At 38.7% G+C, this 12,226-nt stretch overlaps 1 protein-coding gene across 1 annotated transcript; it reads right to left on the reverse strand.

Moving 5' to 3' along the window:
- Window positions 1–863: 863 nt before the first annotated feature.
- slc17a5 (solute carrier family 17 member 5) lies at window positions 864–11,345 on the reverse strand. Its single transcript, XM_039783522.1, has 11 exons — window positions 11,067–11,345; window positions 9,425–9,621; window positions 8,551–8,784; window positions 8,125–8,212; window positions 7,765–7,851; window positions 6,790–6,908; window positions 5,636–5,797; window positions 4,644–4,776; window positions 4,382–4,529; window positions 4,006–4,096; window positions 864–2,459 (listed from the first exon to the last, which is right to left on the reverse strand). Exons 1-11 carry the CDS (start codon window positions 11,143–11,145, stop codon window positions 2,322–2,324), a joined length of 1,476 nt encoding a protein of 491 aa, XP_039639456.1. The 5' UTR covers window positions 11,146–11,345; the 3' UTR covers window positions 864–2,321.
- Between the last annotated feature and the right edge of the window lie 881 nt (window positions 11,346–12,226).

A 12,226-nucleotide genomic window follows, 5' to 3' on the forward strand; every position in this document is an offset into this window, starting at 1 on the left:
CCAGGAAGTAGGGTTAGGTCACTGCTAACTAATGACTGGCACAGAAGGGCTTATTTATTCTTTTTGTTTATTTTTTTATATATTATTAATTCTTTTCAATAGGGGATACTACTTCAGCAGTAATGCGTACGCTATTTGCATAAGCTATTAAAATATTAATTGTCATGATTTTATAAAATCATATTTTAATGTTAATGTGGCACAGTGAATCTAGGATTAACTGTATCTGTGGGCTGCTAGCTTAGTGACTACCTTACCTATTGGCCAGTAAGCCTATCATCGATGGGAATTTATATTTGCTAATAATATGTTGGAATTATGTTAAGGCATTTTAATTTTTTTTTAAGTCTCAAATTGACAATTTGGAGGACCCCCTGCAATGACTCTGAGGACGCCCTAGGGGTCCCGGACCCCCTGTTGAAGATCTCTGATTTAACCCTTGTGTTGTCCTTCGGGTCCCAGTGACCCGAAGGACAACACAAGGATTATGTACTTCCCTTTACTTTGTTGAGAATTGCTCTCTAAACAAGGGTTAATACAGCACCTCAGTTCTTGTTTGTACAGCATTTTGGTCAGCTTAAACTGTGTTTACATGTGTTCTAGAAATAAACTTTACTTACTTACTTTACAAGAAACAGGGTTTAGAGAGCAATTCTCAACAAAGTAAAGGGAAGTACATAATCCTTGTGTTGTCCTTCGGGTCCACACAAGGGTTAAGAGGTTATCAACATGCTGGTAAATTTGATCTTCTCTTGCCCCTTTTCATCAGAGATTTAAATAATTAGAACAGCAATAATGTAAAAGCACAGTACCTTTTAGTTAGTAACAGTGGCTATATAATGAAATAATAACCCAACACAATATCAGATTAGAACATATCTGTATATGATGAAGTATTTACAATACATGACAATGATTTATGACACATTTCTGGAATGTTTCCAGGTTGAAAGTTTACAATGATTACTCAGTACAGTGTGTATATATTCACACACATACAAAGGTCAGTTTATACGTTGTGTATATAGACAGTTAAAATTAAATAATAAAGAGCAATAACAAAATGATTCCGTTATGAGAACAAGGAGTCTACAGTCCTGAATTGTCTGACCCTGTTTAAGCTAATGTAATAAGGCATTGCATCTTAAATTGGGATGCTGATGCTACTTGTTGACATAAATTAAAACCATGACTAAATGTTTTCCTTGTGGCCTGATTGTGATTTGCCCCTCTATGTAAAGGGGAAAGGTACATACCATACTCAGTATTACAGGTGACCTGAAACAGTGCAAACATTATGGGAACAATTATATTTAATCAGCTGATCATATTGATGAAAAGTTGATAAGAGAATTACGACCAGATTTTTTGTTGTAAACTGTGCTATTGGAAATCATTTTAAAATGGGATCTAATTCCGTTGACACATACAAATTGAGGACATATACCTCAATGTGGTTGATCAATCAATCTGAAAAAAGTAAACAAATATCCTTTTCGATCCTTGTAAGACATAAGATACCTGAGAATTGACACAAAGTGCAAATCCTGTGAGTAAAATAAGGTCCACCAGAAACCTCTTTAAAGCATTTTTTCTTACCCTTCATCAGAAAGGTGCCAAGAGCACCAACAGCTTAACATCTTAGTGTTACAGATTTAAAGATATAACGACCCATGCTTTCCATATGCTACGTAAACAAAACAAACAAAGAGGTGCCTGGTGGACATAACCTTAAAGACAACACATATTGTTGTGCACATAAAATCCCTTAATGGCACCATATGACAAGTAAATACAGAACAAATGGTCCATTTGCAAAGACAAATAATTTTAAGGAGGCTTCACTATAAGGCAAACAAGTTTTGTGCGTGCTGTGCAGTCACTCAAAAAAGACGTTAACAAAATGCGTGCGTCTAGTTCGGGATAAGTAAGTAAGTAACCGGCTACATTCCCTCCTTCAGTTAGTGACGAGGGTGCTTTTCTTCAAAATAACAGCCTCTGTCACTTCTTGGAGATGCATAATGTGATTATTTGCTCTGCTAAATAATAATTGCCTCCAAGAAATATTCACTTTACTTAAATTGCAAACGTCTTAGTTCATTGCTGTGACTATCGGTCAACGCCCACAGTCACAGTAAGGAACATCCTTCAGGGTATTATTGTATGGCTGTTACTCACTGTTAGTTAGCCGCGCTTCAAGAATTATTAGCACAGCTGGAAACATCTCTCGCTGATTACCGTTGAATAAGCCCGTGATTGTGACCCGTCTATCTGACGAATCAGAATCATCAAATTGACGAGTCCGGCGCTCGTCTTCTGCCTTAGTCTCCATGAGAGAAGGATGTGTGGACGGCCCAGGGCTGCACCGTTCCTCTACCAAACAGAGTGTAGAACGCAGCTCCAAACAGGTTGATGGCAGCAGCGATGTAGAAAACAGTCTGCCATTCTTCTATGGTGTTCTAAAGGACAATCAGCACAGTTGATAATGAGCATCAAAATAAAATAAGGCTTTGGCCCTCAATGGGCTAGTGTGTCACTAGTGATTTAACTCAATCACTGATGAATTCTGTGAGACATTTACACATGCTAATGCTATTTACTAAAATGACTGTTGCCCTCATAGTCATACAACAACAGGGTCAACATTTTACAATTTGGTTGTTACGGTTTGAACGTATATTCAAAACATTCCTTTAAATGTCTTTTCCAACAGTATCAACATTCTTTTATGACAAAATGGTAATAAGTCATCTTAAAGAGGAAAACCTGTTTAACTGCCGAAAACAAATTACAATCAGACGATTATCACAAATCACAAGACATCCAAAAAATGTGACTAGAATGGTGGAAATGTTCAAAGTAAGTCATGTTTGGAATGTCCAAAAAGCAAAATGTTAATTTGCTAAATCATCAACTTTGTTTAATATTTCATTGAGTTTAGGTTACTAGTTGATGTGATTGGCTGATTGGGTTGTAGACTTATTGTCCCCTAGTTGCCATTGTTGAAGATCTGGATGACGAGACGGTTTGATTATTTGACTAATAAACAGTTTGTTCTCAACTGTGTGGAGGTCAAAATCTATAATCTGCTCTTTCAGAGAGCAGCGTAGTACTACAGCAGTGACTGCATGGAGCCATGTCTTCCCATTTTACCCTAAAGCGAGAAATGTATAATAAAACAAGTAACAAGGTTAATGTATTGGCTATCATCAAGCTAGGGATGCACCATATGAGGAAAATATGCAATATCGATAACGTTGTTGAATATCATAACGATATTACTTAAGGTAAATAAACAGTGTGCTCAGTTCTGCTGAAAGCAGCAGAACCGAGCACACAGTTTATTTAACAAATTTCTTGTTGAATTTAAAACAGATGAAAGGAAATAATTTCCAACATTCTTTTATTTAACAAATTGAACATTGAATTGAATATAAAAGGCACCGCTAAAAAAGAATGACAGTTACATTTTAAAGTGCTGTTTTCTACTGATATTTTCTTTCAACTAACAAAAACAATCTCAGAGTGTCTTTCGCGATATGTCGCAACCTTTTGCGATGTATATATTGTGCCAGCTGATTAAAAAAAACGATATATTGTGCAGCCCTACATCAGGCCAGACAAAAACACTCTGGGTATGACTGTGTTGCTTTTCATAAAGGACTGTCGATGCCCCCTGGTGGCCAAATGTTAACATGCTAATCCTTACTGACTAAACCAATTAGACAGGAAATGAAGCATCAAGTAAAAACACCATCTGTTTAGTCCAGACACTGGAGATCAGGAGCAGGGAGTGACCTTAGTATGCAAGCAGCAGCATACTAAATACTAAAAAACCATGACCTGACATGAAACTGGGCGGCTGTTTAAGGTTATATATCGTAATTGTTTATATGAAATCTAGACTCAAATCTTGACCTTTTGAAACACAAAACGGTTACTGCTCTGTTAAATTTTAGGACTCAAACCCACCTAATAAAGTGTGATTGTACATGAGTTTCTTACTTGTTTGGTGAGTCCTCTTGCTATGACTGGTCCCACCATGCCAGGAATGGTGGCAAAGGTGTTGGTGATTCCCAGGAGAATACCAGCATACCTACAAACGTGAGTACATTCATGGTTGAAAGTCCTGAGTAGTTATTAACCCGCTAAGCCCTTAAACACTTACATAATTATGGCTAAAAATCTTCATCTTGATCACAAGAGGAAGATTACACATTGCATTATTATAATTATTTTGAAAACTAAATGTGGAAGCTAAAATTGTGATATAGGATTACAAAATTACAATTAGGTTTGGTTTTCTTGCATCATGAGCAGGAAATCACTATTATATTAACAGTAAGAGGTTATTTTGATAAGAGAACTAGGTAATTCTTACGAAGGAGCAATGTCAAGGTGGTTGATGTTAAAGCCAGAGGCCGACACTCCGCCCAGAGCCGAGGAGATGGTGAGGAAGGACACAGCCAAGGTGTAGTTACAGCCTGTAAATCCTGCTGCCAGCAGGAACACCGCCGGCCCGATCATACCTGCAGAAACAACGCAATGACCGTCTTCAGAAGTAGTACACACAGTGTATTCAGAAGTCAAGAGCCTGTGTTATTATGACTCCATGATTCAGCAGTGATATTGTCATTTCTTACCAACAATGGAGAAGGACTTCCTGACGATGACGGTGGGGTAGAGACAGGTTTCCCGCAGGTAATCGGCAAGCTGACCACTCAGCACCGCCAACACAGCGCAGCCAATGTAAGGAAGAGCTGACAGCATACCGTTCTATTGTGGACAAGAGGAGACAATAGCACATGCATATGTTTTTATGGTTACATAGTCAGTACAGTAGTTCAGTGCATTCCAAAGAGTCATTTTGTGATGAGTGTTGCAACATTCCCATTTGTGTTTACCCATATATCTCCCTTGTTTATTCGGTTACATACATTATTTTTACTAATATACACTTAAGGACAAATGTTTTCCCAATACCTGGACTTAAAGGTGCTCTGGATTTGCTAGGATACTAACCTTAAGTGAAGTTTTTGAAATGAATATATTGAATGGATACGAAGAGGATTCAAGGTGATTGTATTGTGTACTGACTGTATTGTTCTTGGTTCTTATATATTATGTCGAGTTTGGATGGGTTATTCGGTTTGATTTAACAGACATGAAACATGGATACTGGTATGGGATAGCTGGGAAAAACAATGTGAATACTTATGTATGTATGCATGTGTGTATATACAGTATGTATGTGCGTGTGTGTATATACATATAAATAGGTAAATAATTGTTTTATTATTTTACTAGAGTAGAAATAATAGGAGAAGGGGGAAGGACCAGAAAAACTTTTTGAACATGTTAAATTAGTTACTGTAATTTTGAAAGATATGTTTGCTGAAGATTTTGTTTGTGGTTTTCTTGCCTGTACTGAAATGTACGTGTTCTTATTCATCTTCTATTTTTAATAGAAATACAATAAAAAATAAAAGATTCATGGCTATGAACACTGTCTTTTGATTTTATCACCTTCTGGCCCTTATCTAACTCTTCCTGTTAGTGTTTGCCAGCATCTCTGAGCAAGAATGAATGAAATGAAATGAAATGAATGAATGGCTGTATGTGATGTTGACCTTACCTGCTGTATGCTAAATCCCAGTACGTCATTCATGTAGGTCGGCAGCAGGGTGAGGAGGGTGTAGAAGGTCCAGTTGTAGGAGAAGTGAGCCACGACGATGGCCCACAGCGGCATGGACGTCAGTATGGCTCGCCAGGGGATGTAGCCTGCTGAAGTGGACAGCTGGGACACACAGGAAGTAGCAAACAGATTGATTGGGAAGTTTTTAATTAATGCATCCACCCTTAAAAACGGACACATCATACATGCTACATCTCCAATTATCTTTTGACCATATGTTGTTAAGTCATTTTATTTCTTGTGTTATTTTCTCCCCCTGATGGCCACAAAAAATGCCAATGTTTTCTTAATGTTGTGTTCTTGGTTATTTTCTGTTTCTAAACACTGAAAATAACCAAAACAAGCTGGTAAGAATCCAACAGTTATACTTCAGTGACATAAAGGTGTCCAGAGTCACGAGGCAGCATCTGAATGTCATTAAAAAACTGCAGAGTCATGGCGAGGGTTGTGACCTTACAGCTGAGGAAGACAGATAAGAGAATAAAATGCTGCAATACACTAAGATTAAGTAACATTATTATCTGATTACTGTACTGGACAGGAAATGACTGCAAGCACTCTGCTGCTACTGTCTTAACAGTAACAGAGTGAAGAACAGTACATCATATGTCAAAATGGCAATTGGGGATATAATCTGCCATTACATAGCTATAACAGCTGCATCTTCTAAAAAGTAAAGGAATCACAACCCTCTGTTTTATTTTGCCTTTTAGTCTATGTTAAACATTCTACTTTGTCTCTTTTATGGAGTGTATATTACACTGAATGTGGCACCTAACAAGCACCAAAGTAAAATAGTTTTTTTTAATCAAATCTATTTTAGCAATGCAAGTCACAATATGTCAGTCCAACAAACTAACATTTCTATCACATTTCATACAATAACCTGCCTGTATATTCTCCAGTGTTTTATATTTTTTGAGAAATTGCACTAAACCATCTTTTTGGAATTTCTGATAATGACTTCCTCTATGGGAAAAATGTCCAAGACAGTAGACCAGTGATATAAAGGTGAAAAAAACACCTTTCCATGAGCCTATGAAACCTTGTTTACCTTTTTTTAAGCATATAGTATAGTCGGTTTCTGGTGTTACCTCATTCTTGAGTGAGGTGGTGATGTAGAGTCTCTCCCGCTCAGATATCCGTGGGTGGGTGTTCGGACTGTCAAAGACGAGAAAGGCCCACAAGAAAAACCACACCAGGCCAACGGCACCTGGACACACAAACAAGCAAGCCAGCACTCATTTTACCACAGGTCAACATTTATCCAGCATAAATCCTGATTTTATGTAGTCAGCATTTGCATGGATTATGATGATGTTATCAGAAGATACAGTGTTTTGGAAGTTTGAGCAACTCATTACCTCTACTTTACCAGTATCCACTGAGAATAATTGGTGTGTTTTTCACACTAACATCAGTCCAGGGGTTTAGAGACGGTGTTACATTAGAACCAGTCTTTATTGACTACGTTCCACTTCCGGGATTATTTTCAGGTGCCGCCGGAAATTCTGCCGGATGTCCCTCTTTTTAGGCCGGATGTCCTACACCTTCCGCTGCCTTTGTGTTGGCATTTTTAAACTCTGGTGGATTTCTGAGGACTATGGTTAACTGCTCCTCAGATCTCTGCAGGGTAAATCCAGACAGCTAGCAAGACTATCTGTCCAATCTGAGTTTTCTGTTGCACGACTAAAACAACTTTTGAACATACAGTTTCCACCAAAACAAGTTCCTCAAACAATTGTGATTAGTTTAAAGAAATGCCAATAAGCCAGAGCACGTTTTTCTCCCATCCGGGAATGCTGCGTGGACTAGCCAGACCCTCCTCCGCAGCGCTGTAGAGGAAAGTCTGGCAATTCAAGACTACATAAGTAGATCCCAAGTAAAGCAAGTAGTAAATTAAGTGAGATGTCTGCAGTGGTTCCATCTGTGAGCACATTTTCTTCTTAAACTTGCTAAATCATCATTTCCACAGACCAGAGAGGAACAAAGGAACAGAAACTGGAAACAGCTTGTCTAAGGCTTAAAAAAGCACTATGGTGAATAAGTGTAAGGAGGAAATGTATTACCAAATACATAGAAGACATAGGTCCAATCCAGGTAGAAGCAGATTTCACCAGACAGAGGAAGAGATATTACCGTCCCCAGCTGGGCTCCTGGGGTGGAAGAGAAAAGACAAACATATGTATCCCACAGCTGCCTGAATGCATATAGTGCAACTACTGAATGATGAGAGCATGATTATGTGACAGATGATGCCAATCTCTTAAGTACACATGGTTAGGTTGAGACTGATATATCAGAGAAGGTTTCACACAGTGCCTACATTTAGGGATGCAATTAGCAATTCTTTTTCACTGTTGGTTAATCTGTTTGTCAAACATTTTTCTTTGTGTTGACACTGTACCCATTGTGTCCAAGTGTCTTACCAATGTAGGAAATTGTGAGCAGTCGGCTCCTCTCCAGGGGTGGGGCCCACGCTGCCCACATGGTGTACATTGCAGGGAATGTTACTCCCTGAAGACAAACATAACAAAAACATCAACAGGAGTGCACTAACTCCCTCAAGAACAATCAAATCAATGATATAGTTAGTTTGTTAATCAATGACATAGTTAGTTTGTTGGGCTGTCTGTGTCTATTACTCTATTAAGATTTTTTTAATTTTTTTATTAACACTGTAGAACACATTGATTATGGGTACTCAGAGATACAATTTAATAGGCACATAAGGCGCATTTTATATTTGAATGCAGTGCAGCTGATACTTAAGGTACAAACAACCGGCTTCAACAAATCATTTCAACTCTACTTTCGGTGTCCCCATGTCTTCATGTCAGAATTAAACAACCCACCTCTCCTATCCCTTCCAGCACCCTGACAGCGATGAGGTAGCTTGCACCCAGGTCAGCAGCCACAGGGGTGAGCAGCGTAAAAACTACAGTTCCCAGGATTCCAAAGCCCATCAGCCACTTGGGTCCAAAGCGGCCAGACAGGTAGCCCCCAGGGATCTGTGTCAGGATGTAGCCGTAGAAGAAGGAGCCCAGGATCCAGCCCTGTGTCTCAGAGTCCCAGTCGTATACACTGGCCTGTCAGGGGAAGAGTTAAGAATTATATTAGGAAATAAGCTAGGTCAAATAGTATGAAGCCTTACTGAAGAACAGAGAATACAGTGTTCCTGGTTGTCAGATCATATTCCAGTAAACTGGGACTTTTTCTGAGCATAGTGGCCCACTTAACACACTGTAATTAGGATTTCTGATGTTGCCATGTAGTACCAGATTAAAACTCGAAGAAATAGCTACATGTGTTTATCAGCCCAGAATGCGGTTTGCCCCCGATTCATTTTTTGCAAGACAAACTGGTGAATATCATATGTCAACTCTGGTCTCCTGATTCACATAATCCTTGCATGTTTAGGGTTTTTCAATGGAGACCAGAAAAATACGGCTTCATACATGGCTTTCTTTACTAACCATTGTTTTCCAAGGGGGCATTTTGAAGCCTGCCAACAAGAGTTTGCCATCTGGAGTGAGTACTGGTGTGATCGCTTGGGCTCTTTCAGCCTTTAAATTGTTTTAATACAACAATACATTTCTAAATCTCCACCATGGAACATATAAGGAGGAGTGAAATGACACACTGAAAGCCCAAATATCTGTGAAATGAATAGTTCAACCAGTTTTCATCATTATTCTTACTAAGTTGCGGTCACGTTCTGGCTCTCACCGTGTGGTTGTGTTTGGGCCGTGCAGGGTTGGCATGAGCAGGACACACTGAGCTGCTGTGGTTGGTGCTGGATTGGTGGGTGTTGTTAAGCATATCCACCATGGCCACACTGAGGTTCACCCGCAAGGAGTACACCACAAAGAAGCCAAAAGAGGAGAGCAGGGCCAGGCCATAGCGCGATGAACAACATGCTGGGGCTACAGGGTAAGCGAGAGACAGAAATAACAATAATGAGACATGTTTAGCAGGTGATACTTTAATGTGTGCCGTAGTTACCAGATCCATTAAACAATATGGAAAATGTATTAGGTAATATTCTTAGAGGTGAGTGTCCTTGCAATGCAAGGCAAGCATGAGTATAGTTATTCTGTCACTATACAGAAAAGACATACAGAAAAAAACATGGGAACTTTTATCTTTAAACTCAAATAGATTTTAGATCTTGCACTTGTTTTTGTCCTTTGCTTGTTTATTCACTGAATATAACCCATCAAGGCTAATTTATATTGGGCTGCAACTATGACTCCATAAATCTACAATTTTCTCAATTAAATTAATCATTTAGAAAATCCCAAAGTAAAAGACCATCACATGTTCCTAGAGCCAAAGGTTGTATCTTCAGATTGCTTACTCATTCTAGCCAATAAAAGGACATACGTTTTTTGCTGTACAATTAGTCTCTGGATTGTGCATAAGCTGCAACAATTTGTAGATATGAATATCATTATGTTAACAACTGCTACTATATTGCTCATGTAAAAACTAGAAAGCACCTACTCTCTCAGTCTTTATATAGCAGACAATGGCACTTTAGCACATTCAACTTTAGTGTCCTTTTTGGCAGGTCCATGCCTACACAGAAAACATTTGAAAATAATTTGTTTTAACAAGGCAAACATTACGCTCTTATACAATTATATGCAGTTTCTCAGCGCTACTAGAGCTATCATGTCCAGACTTTGCATGACTTTTACACTGGTATTTTCATTGAACTCTCTAGCTAGGTATGAAAACATGACATAGTTAATAGCTCATGTAACCGTAAACAGTAGATTTGTCTTATAAGATGTGAGCTCAGGGCAGATGTCCCTAAACTCGTGGCTAATTAAAATGTCAGCATGTGTACACAGGCACAGGATGGGTGTGGAGAATGCATTACAAGCCTTTATGTTCAGATGTACCTTGGGTGACAGAATCATGCACCTTGCAACAAAAGCTTTCTGTAAACAAATTAACGTTAGCTGATAGTTGTGGTAAATGTAAACAGTTGGACACAATAACACCTGTACACTACTGTAATACAATACAACGCCCCTGAAATAATAACAATGTTAGTGACGCTACTAGCTACCGTAATGCTGGATTTTGTGTTACACTATAGTCAGATCAATCTCGATCTCTTAGGTATGTTTAGGCAGGTTTTCGTGTTATCAATAATGTCTCCTCGCTAAGTAATGATGCCAAAAGGCTAACTAAATTCTAAAAACACAAGTTAAAAGGGACGTTGCTTTTCCTGGCCTTTTCCCGATAAAACAGCGAAAAACAGCGCGGCTTTAAGACATATGTTACCCGAAATGAACCTCGCCTACCGGGCAACCTTATTGTTAGCTAGCTAATGTTAGCTGTGATATTTTTGTTTAACCTCTCTGGACTTTGTCTTCGTTTCCTCGGTGAAGCAGCGGTGTATCGTCCCCCTCCGTGTCCGACTCGCCCCGCTCCATTTTCCAGACAAAGGTAAACTGGGTCTACTGCATCACAGACTATTCTAACAACAACAACAGCAGCAAAAACAACAACAACAGTAGCAAGAAGCTGAGCTAACTTCACTGGAGCCTACAGTCAGCTGAGCTCGAGCTCAACTACCGTGACGTGAGTCACCGGACCGGAAGATACTAGATCGGATTGAATCATTGTCACAATGGATCGGATCCGGATCCGCTAGAAGTGTCGACGTCAAAGGACGTGTATGCCTCGTGGCCCGCCTTATTCTGCCTCTGATTGGTTTACCCTCTTACCCCTAACCAGAGCCATGTCTTTCTCTATCACTCTGCCCCTAACCAATCTCCACTCCTCATCCCTAAACCTAACGACGTCGACCATTCTAGCAGATATAATTTAGGATTTACCGTGGAAATGTAGCAAAAACACATCAATTTATATAGTATATAATAAAAATTGCACATTATGGTGCTATAAATAAAAACTTTTGCAAAACTAAATAGTTTTCTATTGTTGTTGACACTGTGTCAGAAAGTTGTCGATTCTACCGTGCTTTAATTCTTGATGTATTCATGTAGGCTATGTAGGCTAGTATGTATGCTGGCTATGTCATAAAATAATATGATGTGTAGGCCTAATTATATTTCTTTTTTAATTACATTTTAATTAAAATTATTATTGTTATCATTATAAATATTATTATTATCGTCATAACTGAGCCAAAGGGTTTGATAAGCTGAGCGGACATACGTAGACTATAGTTCATCCTATTTACTGGAGTAGTAAACAACGTTTCCTTTACATGCAGGATAGGGAGAATTTCAAATATAATATGTTATAGTAGGCTATAGCATTTTACCCAATCGTATGGCCTTTACAAAACCGATGGCACGGATTGTGAATCTGTGGGCACAGTTTACAAAACTATTTTCTCAGCTGATAACAGGGGGCTCCGTACTTGTCTTATAGAAAACTCTATGTGGTCTAGAGTTATAGTAATTGCATTATATAAAAGGTAATATTTTGTCCACATTGGTTATACACTGAAACGATGTCATATGGCTGTCAAAAAAGAAAGGAAAG

The sequence above is a fragment of the Perca fluviatilis genome, chromosome 19, assembly GCF_010015445.1.
Source record: "Perca fluviatilis chromosome 19, GENO_Pfluv_1.0, whole genome shotgun sequence".
Taxonomy (NCBI): domain Eukaryota; kingdom Metazoa; phylum Chordata; class Actinopteri; order Perciformes; family Percidae; genus Perca; species Perca fluviatilis.